At 43.1% G+C, this 18876-nt stretch overlaps 1 protein-coding gene across 5 annotated transcripts in view; it reads left to right on the top strand.

The window, feature by feature from the left end:
- The window catches only part of KLHL6 (kelch like family member 6), a 73479-nt gene that overhangs the window by 17254 nt on the left and 37349 nt on the right, over nt 1-18876 (top strand). For 3 of the 5 annotated variants that reach the window (XM_043873619.1, XM_043873617.1, XM_043873618.1), the window contains exon 3: nt 1689-1804. The exons of 1 other annotated variant lie outside the window; for it this stretch is intronic. Coding sequence is in view for 1 of the 4 variants with exons in the window: in XM_043873616.1 (XP_043729551.1) it covers nt 1518-1804 (287 nt within the window). In the remaining 3 variants the exon portion in view is untranslated. Of the gene's footprint in view, nt 1-1450; nt 1805-18876 lie in introns of those variants that run through there. One more of the 5 variants, XM_043873616.1, reaches the window with a different exon arrangement.

The following is an 18876-nucleotide window of genomic DNA, read 5'->3' as shown; positions in this document are numbered from 1 at the left end:
GGATATTCTATCTTTGAAGCCAAAAGCATCTTTTTTTTTTTTTAAAGCCCTTGGCACAGCCTGTGAGATCTTAGTTCCCTGACCAAGGACTGAACCCGTGCCACCTGCAGTGGAAGCATGGAATCCTAACCACTCATCTGCCAGGGATCCCAGAAGCCCAAAGCACCTTGATTAACAGAGCTCTGGATGAAGAACTAGTTTGGGGGGAATATCAAAGGCCCCGATTTTAGGAGTAAGTATCCATGGAAGAAAAGAAGAGCTGAGGCAGAACTGGGACTCCAGGAGAGGGAGTCACCATTGACCAGAAAAGAGAAAGGACTGGACTCTTGCAGATCATTGCTGCCCACTGCCACAAGAGGAATGAGTGCAGGTGCAGACAGCAGAAGCCGCTTTGGTGAGGTGCCGAGCACTAGGGTAGCTATAGTAGGCAAGTGCAGCAGTTCTCTCCCTGGGATACAAGAAGCCAGGGTCAACATGATATTACAGCTCTGATAGCCTGGCTGTGGTGGAGGAAATGGGTGCTTTAGAGTTGAGAACTGGGTCCTGACACTCACTTGAGCAGAGCTTCACTTTCTTTAGCTGTAAAATGAAGTAAGTCATATTAACACCACTGGGTTGTTATAAGGATTAAAATATATTACCTCCTATAAATTTCCTAGGATATAGCAAGAGGTTAATAAAAGACAGTTTTTTCTATTTAATGGAGACCTGCAGATGCAATGAAAATACTTGACAATCCACTACTAGACGCATGACCAATAGATGCTGAGTGAGGTCAGGCCAATTTGAGACTTCCTAGGGCAATCTGGTGTTGACCTACCTGGATTGGTCTTCCAAGAGAGAAGACCCTGGAGATGGAGCTTCTAGAGGCCATTTCTTCTCTGTCCCCAGAGGCATATCTAAAACAGTAAACAATAGGGAGGGGGAAAGGGATCACTAATAATTGCCATGACATTGTTTTCCCCTGAGCAGGGAAGAAGACAAAGACAGATGACACGCAGTGTTGACAGAAATGAGAATGTCAGAGCTATGTAGGGCTTTCCAAGGTTACTGAGGAACTGAGTGGGGGGCTCATCATGGGGTCCCAGACTCCTGGATGGAAGGAGGAAGAGGATTTAGAATGTCCCGTGTCCATTCCGTCATTGACACCTTGGGATATAGAAGCACCGGAAGTACAAATGTAATGACCAGAACCAGAGGCTTCCTGATCACGGATATGATGGGGGAGGTGGACCAAAATAGCCACACGGCACTAATAAAAGACTCTGAGAAGCCACTCCTTTCTATGGAGCCCCTTCCTACACACCCTTCTAAGTAATTTCTAACCTTGTGATGATTTCAGAAAGAAGAAGAATAGAAGTTACTGGCGTTTGTAGTAACAGGATGAGAAAGTGCGAGACTTCCTGTTATGTGTGTGTGACAGCTGGTGATAAGTGGAGGGCCCTGCACAGGAAATCCGCCCAGCTTCTGCAATGTGACCTGCCTGAAACTTGGGCGCTCCTTCAGTCTGAGTGTTGATGGCAGGACAAAGGGGCACCTGGACCATGGACGACGTGGTAGAGAAGAGTTTGGAAGGGCCCTTGGCATCTTCTACAGATGAGCCCCCCGAGAAAAGGGGAGACCTGGTAGAAATCTTAAATGGGGATAAGGTAAAATTTGACGACACAGGACTCTCCTTAATTCTGCAGAACGGCCTGGAGACCCTGCGTGTGGAAAACGCTCTGACCGACGTCATCTTGTGTGTGGACATCCAGGAATTCTCCTGCCACCGCGTGGTGCTTGCCGCAGCCAGCAACTATTTCAGGTCAGCAGCCTAGGACTAGAGTCAAATTGGGTGCAGGTAGTGAGGGAAATCTGAATTGATGTGACAGTCTGATCGAACTGGTTGGCTGTTGTATTGACGGTTTGTCTATTTGTTTAGGTTTGTGTGTCTATTAAAGATATGTACAAAAAAGGAAGCTATTAAACCTTAGAGTTTAGAATTTAAGTCCTACTAAAAGAGAGCTTGCATCATTTCAAAGCAATGTTTATACCTTATGGTGAGCCTTAATGTGTATATGTCTTAGTCCAGAGGGTGGAAAATTACTGAAGTTATGGGACTTTTTCCCCCAGCACCTGATTACTGTGTTGGAAAGATAATGCTGTCTTTGTTCACCAACAGACATGGAGAAAATGATGTGGCCACTCTTAAAGTTAGCCAATGACTTGCTGAAAAGCAGGGGCTTCTGTTGTTGTGTAGGCAGTGGGGTGGGAAGGGAAAGCAGTTACAAAGGTGCTTTAGAAATTAGAGACCCCTAGTTATAACAAACTTAGAGATCAGGGTTCCAACCCACTCTGCCCCTTCCTGAGCCCGGACTTTAGGCAAGTGATTTAATGCTCTGAGTTCTGTTTTGTCATCTGTAAGATGGGAACACTGATGCTTACGTCTCAGGATTATTGTCATAATTAAATGTGAGAGGGAAGAGTTTCACACAGTGAAGTTTAGAATTTAGTAAATGCTTGATATATCTCTGTTGAAATCTTCACCTCATTCTATTTCAGCTAAGAACCATGTAGTGAGCAAATTCTTGGGAGAAAGAATGTGGGAGAATCAGGAACCCTGTGAATTTGGCTGGATCCAGAGTTTTCCAGATCAATGTAGACATGGTGGGAACCAGTCCCCAAGGGAAATGCAGATGCAAAAGTTATTTGGGGAACTTGAAGAAGAAATAAAAATTGTAATTCTTCTTATCAAGATTCTTCTTAACTCTTGGTTCTGGCTGAGGAAATTAAAAGCTATTTTCTTATGTAAATATCATGGAAGGTATTTTATTTTATTTTATTTTTTGAGATGTTTAGGGGAAAATCTTTGGAATTCAAAGAGCAAGGTCTATATGCTGTTGTGAGACTGATCAGTTCCTGTATGTAGACCAGGCAAGGGGATATCTGGGTTTGTAGGAAGTAGGGTCTCTATGTGCCAAGCAGACAGTTATCTGATTTTATTTTTGCAACAGCATGATGAAAGTGCCTGATATGCCCTTTTACAGATGAGGAAATGGAAACCCAACATGACATATCTAGTCATTGCTGGAGCACAGATTGGGCACATTCTAGAAATTTTTGTTTTTATTGCAATACAAACTGCCCCTAAATTGGAGGCTTTACTCCACAAGAAGCATGTAAAAGGTAACATATAGGCACAGCCATAAAGCTGGGTTGACGTATATAAACACATTACTTACTCCACCAGTATAGATCATATGCTTTCACACTGATCACAATCCCTTTCAGAAATGAATGAAAGTCAATTTAGCCTATATATGAGCTGAGCACTTACTTTCAGGTTTATTCTTTTTGCTTTGAGTCACTAGAAAACTGCTATCATAAAACATGTACCTGATTACCAGTTTCATTAGCTGCTTGACCTGGCTACGAAACAGGACTGCCAGACATATGCTTTTGCGTACATCAGTGGTTTCTCTAGTCCAGGGGTTTCTCAGTCCAGACAGAAGGTGTTTGGGTTCAGGTCCTTCCAAGCCTGATGATCTCAAATACTTAGGGAGAGTGTGTGCGGGAGAGTGTATGCCAGCCCCAGAGACAGCCATAGGGCAACGAAAAGCTGGAGGCAGCCACATGGTGAATGTGTCTGCCGGTGGATGACAAGTCTCTTCCCAAACTGCCTGGTCATGAAGGGGAATTCCTTCCATTCTTTTTTTTTTTATTCTTATCTTGGTATTTCCAGGGTGACTGTTCCCCTATAATGAATGCAATCCTGGAGACAGGATTCTTTTTTTCCGGTGCTACTGTTTAAAATAACTTGTGTTGTTGAACACTTATTGTAGGTAAAGCCCTGTGCCACCTGTGTCACATACTCTGTCCCACTTAGTCCTCATGACAGCCCCCCTGATGTGGGGAATTGTCTCCCCTATTCTTGATGAGGAACGAAAGCTTGGAGTGTCTCAGTTAACACAGTGCCCAAGTGGGGTTGGGACCCAAGACTGACATCAAGTCTTACATTCCCTTGCCACCTGGCTTGTTTCTAAGATTTTGAAAGGGCCTGGGAGCCAAGTTCCTCTTATGGTCAGGCTTCAAAAGGGCAGAGAGTCTGCTCTGTCTGAGAGGCTTCAGACACAGCCCCCTATGCTCTGGAGGTCCTGAAGCTGGTTGTAAAGTTATGTAGGTTTTTTTTTTTTCTTATGCATTGACAATATAAATATTTTCCACTCAGTGATGGAGCCATCGTTTATTTAACCAGTCCTCTATCGACAGACATTTGGATTGTTTCTAATTGTTTGCTATTATAAACAATGTTTATAATGAATAATCTTTTATGTCCTTTCATATGCATGCAGAAATGTCTGGGGGAGCCTTTCTAGATGACAGTTTGCTGAGTCAAAGAGAAATGCAGCTGCAGTTTAGTGGCCATTGCCAAATTCTTCGTAATAGGGGCTCAATAATTTTGAGCTCCCTACAGCCTTCCCAAAACAGGATAGCGTCTAACTTTGGGGTTTTTCCCAATCTGATAGATGAGAAATAGTATCTCAGGGTAGTTTTAATTTGCATGTCTCAATTTTGGTAAGGTCAAATATCTTTTTTGGGGGTATGTTTTTGAAAGTTTTTTCAATTAATTAGTTAATTTTTTGCTGTGCTGAGTCTTCATTGCTGCATGGGCTTTTCTCTAGTTGGGGAGAGCGGGGACTGTCTTATGGTTGTGGTGTGCAGACTTCTCATTGTGGCAGCTTCTCTTGGGTGCATGGGCTTCAGTAATTGCGGTCCTGGGCTCAACAGTTAGAGTGCCGGCTCAACAGTTGCGGTGCACAGGCTGAATTGCTCCTTGGTATGTGGGGTCTTCCCGGACCAGGGATGGAACCCACGTCTCCTGCATTGGCAGGCGGATTCTTTGGTACAGAGCCACCATGGAAGCCCAAATATATTTTCATATGTATAAGGGTCATCTGCGGTTCTTTTGTGCTCAGTTGTGTCCAACACCCTGCAACCCTATGGACTGTAGCATGTCAGGTTCCTCCGTCCATGGGATTTTCTGTGAACCATCATTTCATGGCCTTTCAAATAAAATTTATTTTTATAAAAAATTATTTTAATCAAAATACTACATGCAAATACTTAACAAAAAGCCAAATCGTATTTAAAAGCTAATAATGAAAACCAAAAATTCCTCTTCACTTCCTCCTCCTGTCAGTCCTGGTCACTAGAGTCCATTTTTGATGTTTAGCTGTTACTGTTTCTTCTGTTATTATATTTATATTTCTTAAAAAAATTTTTTTATATTTATATTTCTATAAAATATGCTTATACTGCTCTTTCTTCATTTTTCAATGTTAGACATCATTCATTAATTTTTTAGTGTGTCTGATAAGGATTTAGCACTTAAACCCATCTCCCTTACCTATAATCTCTCAGTGTAATACTATCACATTTTTGATACATTTGTATTAAAAGTGTACATTATACCTATGAAAACATTGTTTTCTGTTGAGCCAAATTGTATGTTACGGTTACATTTTCTTTCTTATAAAACTTTTTTTCTTTCCTGAAGTTAATAACTCACTCTTTTTTTTTTTTTCCATTTGCTTAGTTTTTGGGGTATTTTTTGCTCACAGCCTCTCCACGGTTATCTTTCATGCGGTCCAATGCATCAGAAGATCTGTCAGTTCTATCCACCCCCAGCATCTTTATCACTCCCATTATCCCAAACAGCTTCTCTGAACCTGCTGCCCAGCTACTGTCCAGCTGCTTATGTAAACACAGTGGCTGTAAATAGGGACTATATTAGTAACTCAGACAATGTAGTTCCCTTTGGGGGCCTATTTAAAAGTCTAGAGTGGAATGAGGAAGCTGGGAAAACACTAGAGTAGAGTTGAGGCTGAGAAAAGGGTGAGGGAGAATAAAGCTTAGAAAAATTTAGGGAAGTACAGGTTTAACACTTATAGCAATGTTTTCAAAACTTTTATGAGACTTCTAGTGTCTTTTATAAGATTGCTACTCAGCTGCCATTTGTGTTTGCTTCTGGACAGTTCCCCAAATCAAAGTCGTTAGGAGGGCTTGTGCATCCTGCATACCAGGCCACACTTATGGAATGATCTCCATTTAAGCCAGTGGTTCTGTCCATTTGCAGGTGAGCAACTCACTGCAGAATATGGCAAATTCTGATGTTGACCCATGAGGGCAACCGTGTTGTGATTCCCAGGGTTGGCAGGGTACCAGTGATGTAGGGAGGGGTTGTCAGGCTACTCTTAGTCCCACGTGATGAGCCACTCTTCCTATGTGAATATATAAGCTTCCAGGCTGAGGCTATCAACAGCAAGCTCCTTTGTTGCTGCTGATGCCTAAAATCTCTGCCTGGACTTGGCCCCTGCCTTGTACCTCAGTACCTGGGTCTGAGTACTCAGTCTGTGGGTCTGGTTCCCTGAGGCTGTGATAAGGGGACTTTACCCATTAGCTACAAAAATCAAGCCCAAGGCCAGGAATGGGAAGGGTATTGTGGGTACAGTTTATTAATAATTATTCTATATTAGCCAATTACTGGATGGCAGAAAGGGGGTCAAGGGTAAACTGGGCTTACTCTTAAGCTCTGTTTAGATGTAATTCTTTGCGTTTTCTCCATAATAATGTAAACTATCTAGAAAGGAGCCAGCAAGTGCAGGTGATAGAATAAACAAAGATGAGTTACAGCCGTCTGAGTCTGGATTTAAACTCTGGCTAATGGCAAATACATCGAGGATTGCTACTGCCACCCTGGGCGCTGCTGGTGAACTCAAATGAACTGATAATTGTTCTAGCATTGGGTTGTGTGTTTTACACCTTTAATATTATCCTTTTGACAGAACCATTATGGTGGTTAATAATTAAGTACTATAGATCTATAGTCTCTTACCTGCAATTTCAAAATCCCTAAAGTCCTAAAAATGGGAAAGTTTTCCGTAATTTATTTGATCACCAAATCTAACTGGAACTCCCCTCACCTGGTGAAGAGATAGCTTCTGAACTGAGAGGAGGCTACTTAGACTCTTTATTTTCCTTAAGACAACTATTCATATATTCACTGCTGAGGTGTGTGCTAATGTGTTGAATTGAGGAGTGTTGGAGGTGCTGTGTAGTATTCATGATATGGTAAAAACCGAACAATTCTGAATGCCAGAGCACATCTGGCTGCAAGATTTTGCGGTAAGGGGTTACGAGATTTTCTGATAAATTTAATTTTCATTTTGGAGGTGGTTCTTCTACCTTTTTCCTGTATATTTTATACTTATTTGTTGTTGTTCAGTCACTCAGTTGTGTCTGACTCTTTGTGACCCTCTGGACTGCAGCATACCAGGTTTCCCTGTACTTCACTGTCTCCCACAGTTTGCTCAAACTTGTGTCCATTGAGTCGATGATGCCATTCAACCATCTCATTCTCCTTTGTCCCTTTCTCCCTCCTGTCCTCAATCTTTCCCAGCATCAGAGTCTTTTCCAATGAATTTATACTTATATTACATACTTATACTTGTAAACATAGTTTCCATATAATCTGCATCTTGCTTTGCACCCTTTTTTCTTGTTATCTTTAACCTATAGTGCTCCATAGTTTTCATAAATACTATTTATTTATTTATTTAGCTACCATTTTTAACAGATGCATAATATGAAAGTCATTCATTATGAATATAGGTTGCTTTCAAAATTTTGTTTTTATAAAGTATGTGGTAATAAACACCTTGTATTAAGTACTTAGGGCTTCCCAGGTGGCTCAGTGGCAAAGAAACCGCCTGCCAATACAGGAGACTTAGGATGTGCAAGCTTGATCCCTGAGTTTGGAAGATCCCCTGGAGGAGGAAATGGCAACCCACTCCAGTATTCTTGCCAGAATAACCCCATGGACAGAGGAGTCTGGTGGGCTACAGTCCATGGGGTAACATACACAACTTAGTGACTAAGCATGCATACACATTAAGTGCTTTTCACAGTTTGGAAATGTAAAACTAACATTTTTTGAGTATTTATTGCATGCCAGGAACTTTGTTGGATTCTTTTTTATTTGATTTAATCTTAAAAATATTGGCAATTAAATAACAACAAGTTGATGGCTTTTGTCTCCATTTCACCCTCCAGGGAATTCACTTCAATAGGAAGAATGGTTTCCATATTGGGACCCAAACTGAAGGTAGACCTCTCCATTGGGCGGAAATATGGCTGTTAGGACATTGCCTGTGAAAGACCATTAACTCCCTCTCCCTGCCATGCACTAGTGTGGTCCACATAAGCTGAAAATGACAAGAAGATGTAAAAATTATTGCCTTTGTGTGCATACACACACATGCACAGGCAGGATACAGTAGGAATGCTCACCCAATTTGAGTCTGGGGGCTGAGCTGACAGATCCTGGTAGCAGAGACCCAGCATGCCTGAGGGTACTGGCCTGGGTCAAAGGGCTAAGTAAGAAATAAACACGCAGGTCAGGGTGTGAGGTGAAGAGACACTATGCTTTGAAAGCACAGGACTTCAGAACCTATGGGACATCACTGGGGCTGGAATCGGTAAGTACTGATAGAGTGGAAAGAACACCATCTCAAAGTTCTGTCACTGGCATTTGAGTCCTTCCCCTGCCACTTCTTGGCTGTGTCAATACTGGAGAAATTGTTTGGCTTCTCTGAGGCTCAGCAAATTATCAACAACACAGTGAGGCTAATGATTTGCATCTACCTCTTCTGGTGAGTTAGCCTGACATACACATAATAAAATAGATTCATTTATAAATGTATTTCTCTCAACATTTTATTCTTGGTAATAAGTCAGATTTCTTAGTTCCAAGGAATAGAAATCAATTGACTCTTTTGGGAAGGGATTTATGTGGGTAACTCCTCCCCAAGGCTGGAGTACCAAACTCAGAAAACAGACAGCAGCAAGGGAGGCCAGGCAGTGTCCAGGACCAGAGCCTAAAGCCACTTCTAACCTGTGGTGAGGAGGACTTGGAAGCCAATGCTAGCACAGCTGTGGCCCCTGGCACAATTCCACTGCTGTCTTGGGAAACTGGAGGCTGCTGCTACTTCTGCTGCTTCTACCAGAATAGGTTCTCTGTTTCTGCCTCTTTGTGTTACCAGCACCCAGTTCAGAGCCTGGGGATGGTTTATCTGATTGGTCAAGACTGAGTTAGACACATTAGGTTGTTAGCTGTGACAGAAGCTGGGAAAGTGAGCATCAGCCTTTTGTAGCTTCTGGATAGGGAAGTGGCTTCTGTGCCACACACCATCTTATTCAAATGGAGTTGTGCCACACCTAGGGAGGGTTTCAGGTGTTGGGCAACCAAAAAATGCCAAGGATTCTTTACATGCAGCTATTATGTGACAGGCCTACATTAGATACAGAACAAGGCTTAAAGTAATATGAGCTAAACAAGTATTAGGGAATTTCACTGCTGTTGTCACATATGCACCAGAAATAAAGCTTCTGAGATCTTAGAAGAGAAGAGGACCATTACTTGTGTTTTTGTTCCTCCTTTCCCTCCAAATTGTAGGTAGTCCTTTGCATACTATAAAGTAGACTGAACACTGAACAATTGATGCTTTTGAACTGTGGTGCTGGAGAAGACTCTTGAGAGTGCCTTGGACTGCAAGGAGATCCAACCAGTCCATCCTAAAGGAAATCAGTCTTGAATATTCATTGGAAGGACTGATGTTGAAGCTGAAGCTCCAATACATTGGCCACTGGATGCCAAGAGTCGACTCATTAGAATAAGACCCTGATGCTGGGAATGATTGAAGGCAAGAGGAGAAGGGAATGACAGAGGATGAGATGGTTGGAAGGTATCACCGACTCAATGGACTTGAGTTTGAGCCAGCTCTGAGAGATGTGAAGGACTTGGAAGCCTGGTGTGCTGCAGTCCTTGGGATCATAAAGAGTCAGACACAACTGAGCAACTGAACAACAACGGCAACTGTACATACCTGTGAGAATGTGTGGCGTGAAGGCATCATCCATCTTATATGGAACTGGAATCAGCTTGAAAGTGTGATGAACTGCCGCTGCAGAAGCAGACACCCTGTAAATGTTTGACGTGAATAAAAACTTGATATTCCTCCTGCAGGTTCTGTCACTGATTAAGTGGCATCCTGGTCAGAGCAGGAAGAACTCAGAGTGTCAGGAGTCCATTGCACAACTGCAGAAAAGGGAAGGATGATAAAGCGTGGTCACCACAGGAAAAACTAGCAGGAGCAGTTAGGAAATCCAAAATGCTTCAGTACATTGTGGATTCAACAGGCCACTCATGTGACCCTCTGGGCACAGATGTGCCATGCCTACAGACTCCTGCAGACCTTTGGAAGATGCTGGCAGGGGTTGCTGTCTCAGGGCAGAAGTGCAATCAGGTCTTTTGAATTCTCAATAAAATGTCATCTCTGACACTCCTACCCTAGCATCTAGGGCATAGGGATCTTCTTTCAATCAGGAAGAGAAAAAAATATTCTTCTCCAGTTTTGAATAATGTTCCATTTAGCATTCAACTAAAACACAACAGAGAAATAATTTCGTCATTTACATCTCAAGTTCTGACCTTTATCTCTGAATCAAATACACAGATATGTAACTGTCCCTCTATGAAAAATGCCTTTACAGAGCTAGATTCTAATATAGTAAACACCAAACAGCCCCTGGGATGAGAGGGCCAGATGCAGAATACCTGTGTTTTTGATAAAACCACCTTGGAGCTCACCATCCATGCCATTGCTCGGTGTTCTATATTGGTCAGCATTCTCTGGGTTGTGAGGGATAGAAACTCAAAGTCAACCAGCTTAGGCAAAAGAGGAAGGTGTTTGGCCACGTAACCAGAGCATAGGAAGGGCCGGGATGCAGCAGAGCCCAGGAGGAAGAGGAACAAGGCCTTGGAGGCAGTCAGGGAGCTCCCTTCCCACCCTCACTTGGCTTGTTGCTCAGGTGGGGTTGCTCAGGTGCACTGCAGCCTCACAAGGGGGAATTTGCCTGTTGGCAGCTCTGAATCTCACTTCTCTCGGTTTTTGTTCCAGAGAGCATGGAGGGGTAGCTGCACTTGGAAAGCCCCTAAGAAAGACTGAGTGAGCCAGCTCCATTCAATTACCCAATCTGAGAGTAATCACTGGCAGGGACATAGGGCATGACAGTCAGCCCAGCTCAGCTCAGGAGTCCACTGATGGACAGACAGGTGTGTCTGTGTGTGTGTGTCTGTGTGTGTGATAAACAGAGAGAGAGGTCAGTAAAACGGTGAGAGCTCCTACGTTAACCACATGATTGGAGTAGAACCTGGGTGGGAGGAAGAGCATTTTCTAGAAAGAATAGGGGTAACTGGACAAAAGGAAAAGTACATTTCCATTAAATAAAGATAACAGATCCTGGCTTACTTTTTAATTAACCAACTTGTTACACTTCTGGATTTGCTTTGACTGTCAGGAAGCTCAATGCATTTGGTTTCCTTAGCCTAGGTTTCAGTGATATAGTCTTTTCCTACTTTAATCCGTTAGTTCTTATCTTCTTATCTTTTGTGTTAGTTTGTGTTTTATAATACCTCTGCTGCTTTAGTATAAGCCCTCTCAAGCTCTTTCAGAGAGGCCATTTATGTATAAAAAGATAAATTTCCCTTGTTATGAAAGAATATCTCTTAGCCAACCTACATGTCCTCTGTCAGCTGTAAGGATTCTTTTATTCTTTTAATACATGTAACATTTTTGGAAAGCTTCAACATTTTCGGAAAGGCTACAATAATTGCAGGAATGCTGATATGTTATGACTCTAAAACACAATCAAACCAAAAGTTGCATCATGGCTTTTTTCTGAGGAGACACTCAGAGATCCATAAAAAGTAACCATCAGCAGTTTTGCATATAATGACTCAGGTCTGAAGGCTGACTGTTGTTAAGAGATCATATGTCATGTGGAGCAAGCTCAGACTTGCAGGGGGCTGTTATATAAAGGGCATTTTGGTGCTGGGGAGATTAGGGGAGGGTTTGTGCCTCGTGAATAATTCCAGGAAGGTGCGGTTGGTGGACCCAGCACACAAACGAAACGACAAAGATTCCACATATATGTGTTAATATATGATTGTTTTTCCCCTTCTGACTTACTACACTCTGTGTGACAGACTCTAGCTAGGTCTAACCACATCTCTACAAATGACCAATATCAGTCCTTTTTATGGTTGAGTAATATTCCGTTGTATATATGTGCCACCTCTTCTTTATCCATTCATCAGCTAAATGGTCCAGAGGAACCTATCTGCAGGGCAGGAATACAGATGCAGGTGTAGAGAACAGATAGGTGAACACAGAGATGGGGGAGGGTTAGGGGTTACAGTTGTCCTGCAGCCTAAGCACAGGACCACAGGAAGAAGGGTAGGGTTGGAGTAAAGAATATTTCAAGGGCCAATAAGGCCAAGAGAGATGGGCAGGAGTGACCATGAAAGGTTTTTGGGTTAGGATGAAAAGTCTGGAATGTATCTTATAGGAAGTAGGAAGCCAGGGAAAAGTTTTTAATCAGGAAAGTGAGAAAGTGATCCAGTCTCTCTGTTAAAATAACCCTCTGGTCTGCGATGTGGAGGTCCTGACCTAGGGCACCCTCAGGTGACTGCAGAAATTACAGGTAGAGAAGATTAGGTTGGAATTAAGGCTAAGGCAGTGGGGATGAGGAGACAGTTTCAAGAGACATTCAGAGTCCTGTCTGAGGGCCCTCAGGGCAGCCAGACAGCAAGGAAGAGGGTGGCATTGGTTGGTGAAAAGGGGAAGAAAAAAACAAGGCTGGGGGACTGGAAGATAAACCCTACTTCTCTGAGCTTCAAGACTGGAAAAAGAAAGAGAAGGTAGTTTAACTCTTTCAATCCTTCATCCACCCATGCCACTCCATTGTGGGGCAGAGCTCAGAAACAGAACAAGTAATATCAAAGTCAACTCAAATTCTGAACTTCTTTTTAAAACCACTTTGAGGGATATACACATCATACCCGTTCCCCTCTCTTATCCACATCTCTGATACCTGCTGACTTTTTGGATACCTTTGTATGAATTTTAAAAAAAGTCTTATCTGGGCAGACCAGTTAGAAATAGGTGCTCCTTTCCCTAGGGACTGTAGCAATCCATGTCCGGGCTCAAGGCTTGGCGAGTGCAGCTGGAGGTCCAACCCAAATCTGACCGCATCCGGGTGGCCCTGAGGGTAGCCCGGCCTGAGGGAACTTCTCCTTCACCTCTTGCTTCAAAATTCCTCTCCATTCCCAGCTAGAACATCTTTCGCCCTCACCCTTCCCCCTGGATTCTGTGTCATAAAAGCCCAAAGAACAGTCTTGGAGGTCCATATTCCTCTTTGGCAGCCTGTGGTAGGAGAAGTCTGGAGCACATGTATAGTCATCTTTGTCCTATCACAAGATGGATAACTTTTAGGACTGGGGAAGCCTCAACATTTTATCACCTTGGGGTGAAGATTGGGACCAGTCCACGTGTTTTTAAATGGTCAGAGCCAGTGAGTGCTCAGAAAAATTTCACAAAGCAGAGGCTGAGTCTCAACTTCTGGAAAATGGCATGGAGACCATAAGAAATGGGGTTCTAGGGGGCTGAGATGGAAAATGTTTGGGAAAAGAGGATGATAAGGAGCCTCCAGGGCAACAGTCTAGTCAGGATGTGGCAGTAGACAGCAAGCACAAATGCTGACTCTGCTCCCAGCCCAAGGGAAGTGAGAATCAGAGCAGATCTCACTGAAGAGGGTTGTGAGGGAAGTGGTGTTTTTTTAGGGGAAGCCAGGGGAACCTTTGGGCAAAGAGATGAATGTGAAAAGCAATTAAAGTGAAAAACAATCACCATGCTTTGTAATGTAAAATCTTGGGTAGCAGGGCTTAGGATAAACACCGTGGGACTGGAGTCCCAATTTGGAGAATCACTAGAAAACATAGCTCTTCACACACATACCTTGCTCCCATCAATCAGTCTTGAAGGTCACTGTTATTTATTCTCATGGCAGTTAGAGGAGAAGCGTGGGTTTGGAGACAAGGGGAGTTCACTTGGCCTACAGGACCAAGTACAGGACTGCATATGTAGTTTCCTTTTCATCCATCCATCCAACAATAGGCCAGTAAATAAGAATTGAGAGAGAAATAAAATCCAACACCTGCCTCTAAGATCCTTAAGAATCTAATAGAGGGAAAAGGCACAGTAAAAATAGGCTCTATTGGACTTCCCTGGTGATCCAGTGGTTGAGAATCTGCTTGCCAATGCAAGGAGACTCAGGTTTGATCCCTGCTCTGGGAAGATTCCACATGCCACGGGGCAACTAATCCTGTGTGCCATGACTACAAGGTCCGTGCGGCAACTACTGAAGGCCCTAAGCACCAGTGAAGACCCAGCACAGACAAGTAAATAAATAAATAAAATTAATAATTTTTTTAAAAAAGGCCCTGTAGAATGTACAGTGTCCTGTCTGTAACCCAGAGTCTTGATGTAAACAGAGGCACATGTTGGAAACTGCTACCTATGGGATGGGGAAGCAGAGTACACAGATCAGACTGTGAAGGGCCATGTGAAGTAATGTTGAGAGTACTTTAGTGTTTCTTTTTCTGGGCACTTGTTATACAATCTTCTTTAGCATTTGGTCCCATTTGTTACTCAGGATTTCTCTTGTCTGGTTGTGTCTGTCAGGATTCTGCATTGCAATTGGCAGATACTCAGTTCAGACTGGTTGAAGCACATTAAAAAAATAATTTATTTCCACACATGATTTGAAAGTCCAACCGTATTGGTTTCAGGGTGAGTTGGATCATTGTGCTCAAATAATGTCATCAGGACTCAGTTTCACTGTCTCTTGTTTCTACTCTCCTTTGTGTTGGTCTCTCTCTCAGGGAGTCTTCACACATGGAAGCAAGAAGGTCTCTAGCCTCTCAGAACTTTTATTTCTTTCAGCTCAGCAACCCCACTGGGAAGAGTTTCTCTTTCCCAATAATTCTGGAGAAAGTTCTGGAATTGGTTTCAATTGAACTGACTTCTTCATGTGCCCATCTGTGACCCAGGCACTGTGGCTTGGAAGACATATGGACTATGCTAACCTTAGTCTAAGAGGTAGGACTAGTTCCATACAACCTTCCCAGACTGCTATTGGAGGAGGGATAGCTCCTCAAAGGAAAATCTGAGCACTCCTCCTAAAATGATTAGGAATGATGTTGGGTAGCCAAAATAAGAACTTCCATTATATCTTTGTGACTGAATCATTGCTGAATTCTGGCCACAAGCATTTGCTGTGACTGATGCTGTTGTTTTAAGGTTTTAAAACTAACATTTATTTCTTAAAATTTAACATGTGCATAACAGGAAATAAAAAAACACAAGAAGCTAAAAATAAAGTCATTCATAATCGCCATCGGTTTACCGATGCGTCCTTTGATGTGTCCTTCTAGGTCTCATTTGTGTATTTTCACAACTAAGCATCCTTTTTTATGTAATTAAGACCATACAGTTGTATATCATGCTGTTTCACATATCATGAATCTTTACCATTTCAAAGTCCCAAAGCTATGAGTATTTTGATAACCAAGAATATACTGTATCAACTCAATCTGGAAGGAAAAAAATTGTAATCCTGCCTTTCTTGGTGACAAAAATTTCAGAAAAGACAAAAATGGCAAATGGATGACTGATGTGTATTCTGCCTGACCTTGCAGGTCAGTACAAGCCCTTCTTTCTGTCATAAATTTGGATGGGCTGAGGCCATTGATGCCATGCAGAGGCCTCAGCAATGGTCCAGTGGGGCTGGGAGGGCTGATTCTATAGAAACAAGGCTGGCGTTCGGTCCCATAGAGGTACATGTGCAGCATCCTTAAGGAGTGGTGAACTTGGGCAAGGGGCTTGGCAGAGACAATTCTTTTGAGGTCTGATGGTGTTTAGAGTCAGGTGGGGGCAGCTCCAGGGTTCCAGTCTGTCTGTTCATTTGGAGCAAATATTGAGTGAGCCGCTGGGAATTCAGGGAGCTGATTCCAGGCCCTGAAGAGAGACAGCAGAGTACTGTTGGTCATTTCTCTAGAGTGGAAGGAGAGATGGCCATGAACCTCCAAATCCTTCTTTGAAGGCACCCTCCAGGTATATGAGATTTACATGTACGCAGCAGATAAGAACAAGGAATTGCACACTGTTTGTTACTAACAGGGCTTTGCCACCACATCCTGTTTCAGAACTCCTAGGTCTAGTGAAATGTGGTACTTGAATGTAAGCTGCAGGGGCCCTGTCTAAACAGCTAAGTTAGAGAAAGACTTAAGAGGCTAGGACAAGGCCTGCTTCCATCTGAACCCCCACCAGGTTGGGAAGTGGTGGAGGACTATTATTCCTGCCCCACAAACTCCCAATGTAGGGGGCAGCCTTAGGCCTCATGGAATTCTAGGAGGTCTGGATCTCAGAATATGAGAAGAAGAAACTACAGGGAGGGAAGACTGTCAAGGGCATATCTGTCCCAGAACCACAACCAGTTAGTTCCTTGACCTGGACTTTAGTCCAATCTCCTTCTCGGGGTTAGCCAAGGGGAATTGGGTTGGGAAATGAGGTGACCTCTCTCTAGGGCAGTGATTTTTAAACTTTGATTTGCAAAACAATTCTGGGTGGGGGCTGGGTGAGCTTAGTAACATTTATATTCCCAGCCCCACTGCCAGAAATTTTGTTCAGAAGGTCTAGGGTGGGTGGGGTTCAGAATTCTGCTTTCTTAATAAACAACCCAGAAATTCTGATGCAAGTTGTGTGTAGCATATACTTTGAGACCCATCATCCTTGAGGCTGGAGTGCCTGCAGGCCAGGGGTGTGGACAGGACTCCTGTGCTGGGATAGGGTCTACATGGTAGGGCTTAGGGAATAGCTTGAGTTCAGAAAGTGGGCTGAGCCACATGTCTACATAGGTCTTTTGCCTAGGAAAAGGCAGGTGGAAGGTTTGGTGCCGTTAGCAAGAGGTACTGGGAACCATAGACAGTGATGTCATCCAGTGCTAGGGTCACCCTTGCTTCCACTGACTCTGTGTTTCCTTTGCAGAGGAAACCCCTTTGACTGGCCACATTGGGTTTACTTAATCCTTTCTTTTTAAAATATATTTATTTACATTTATTTATTTGGCTGCACAAGGTCTTAGCTGTGGCATGTGGGATCTTTAGTTGTAGCAAGCGAATTCTTAGTTGAAGCATGAGAATTCTTAGTTGCACATGTGAACTCTTAAGTTGCAGCATGTGGAATCTACTTCCCTGACCAGGGATTGAATGCAGGTCCTCTGCATTGGGAGACCAGAGTCTTAGCCACTGGACAACCAGGGAGGTCCCTCAAAAGTCCTTTCTTAACAATATAGTGTTCATTGAGCAGCACAAGATTGCTAATCTAAAAAACATTTTTAGCCAATTGTATGCATATTGACATATATCCTTTTTTAAAATTTTTAACTGGAGGATAATTGCTTTACAATATCATGTTGGTTTCTGCAGTACAACAATGTGAATCAGCTATAAGAGTACATATATCCTTAAGTAGAATTTAACTAAGTTTGCAACCAACGTTAGAGCTGTTCCAACCCTGAATACCTCATTGATGCAGAGGAGTTAGTTTTTGGTATAAATGTGATGGTGAAGGGATTAGAAGAAGAACAGGATGGGGGCAACATGAGTGTAGTTGGTCTAGGAATGACAGGGGTGGTGGTAGAGGTGGATATTTGTTTATTGTACTGTGATTGGGGTTAGAGCTTCAGGAGGCAGGAAGTTCTGTGGCAAGTGTGGAGGCCTGGGGGGTGGGAGGAACCAAAGCAAAGTTGGGCTGATTGAAAATTCTGAATGGATGACATTTAGGAGCTGTTGGAACATGAAGAACTCATTGAATTTGTGAGTGGGAAGTTTTGGTGTAGGTGTGTTTTCTTTAAGCTCCAGGCATTGGACTCAGGGGTGTGATGGGTGTTCTCTATGGGCAGGTCTCTTTGGGGCCTCAGCCTGTAGAATGCTTGATAATTTTTGGAGGGGCAGAGCCCTGTCAAAAGCAAACATGGAAGATCTAGAAGCACATGTTTGCTGTTGTTCATTCATTTATTCTCTCCTCAAATATTTACTGAGTCTCTACTTAGGTTCCAGGCACTATTCTAGCCCTGAGGATATAGTGTTAAGCACAGCATAGCCCCTGCCCTCACTCAGCTCATGTTCTAGCAGAAAGACAATTATTAAACTTGTTAACAATAGATGTGTAACATAACTTCAGGTTGGTACAGGATCGTGAAGAAAAACAATGGAGATGACATTAGGGTGTGATTATTTTAGACTGAGTGTCAGGGACGGTCACCCTGAGGCAGTGACATCTGAGTAGAGACCTGAATAAAGTCGGGACTGAGGCTGGCAGAGCTTGGAGGGGAGCGAAGCCCAGACAGAAGGATGGGGCCATGGCCTGACTTCATTCCAGGAGACTTTGGTCCATGGCTATTTCCATGGCTGTTGTGGGAGATGAACTCTATTTCAGGGTCAGCACTGACTCACTGCTGAAGTATTGGGCAACTGACTCCCTATGTTGAGACTATTTCTAACTGTGAAAAGAGGATCTTCATAACTACCTCTGTTTTACAAGAATCTCATGAGACTTGGTCAGTGTCTGTCTAGAAAGTATTTTTATTACACAAAAATTTTGTCTCCTGCGGAAGCTAAGGGGTAAATGGTTAGCAACAAACCTAGCTGTGCTCTCAGGGAGCAAAATGTGGCCTGGTTCACTCAGTGCTGACACTAGTTGATCCCCTAAAGATGGCCTTGAACTCCTGCTGTTTTCCTTGATGTTAGTGCACTGGTGAGCTCCAGATCAAAGTCCCTAGGTTCTGGGTCCCATTCTATTGCTGACAATCTGTAGGGTCTTGATCAATTCACTTAACTTTTACCTCAGTCTGTCACCTATAAAATGGGTATGTTAG

This window comes from Cervus elaphus, chromosome 19, assembly GCF_910594005.1.
Source record: "Cervus elaphus chromosome 19, mCerEla1.1, whole genome shotgun sequence".
NCBI lineage: Eukaryota > Metazoa > Chordata > Mammalia > Artiodactyla > Cervidae > Cervus > Cervus elaphus.
Note: the sequence above shows the minus strand (reverse complement) of the source record. Positions and strands in the feature narration are given on the sequence as shown.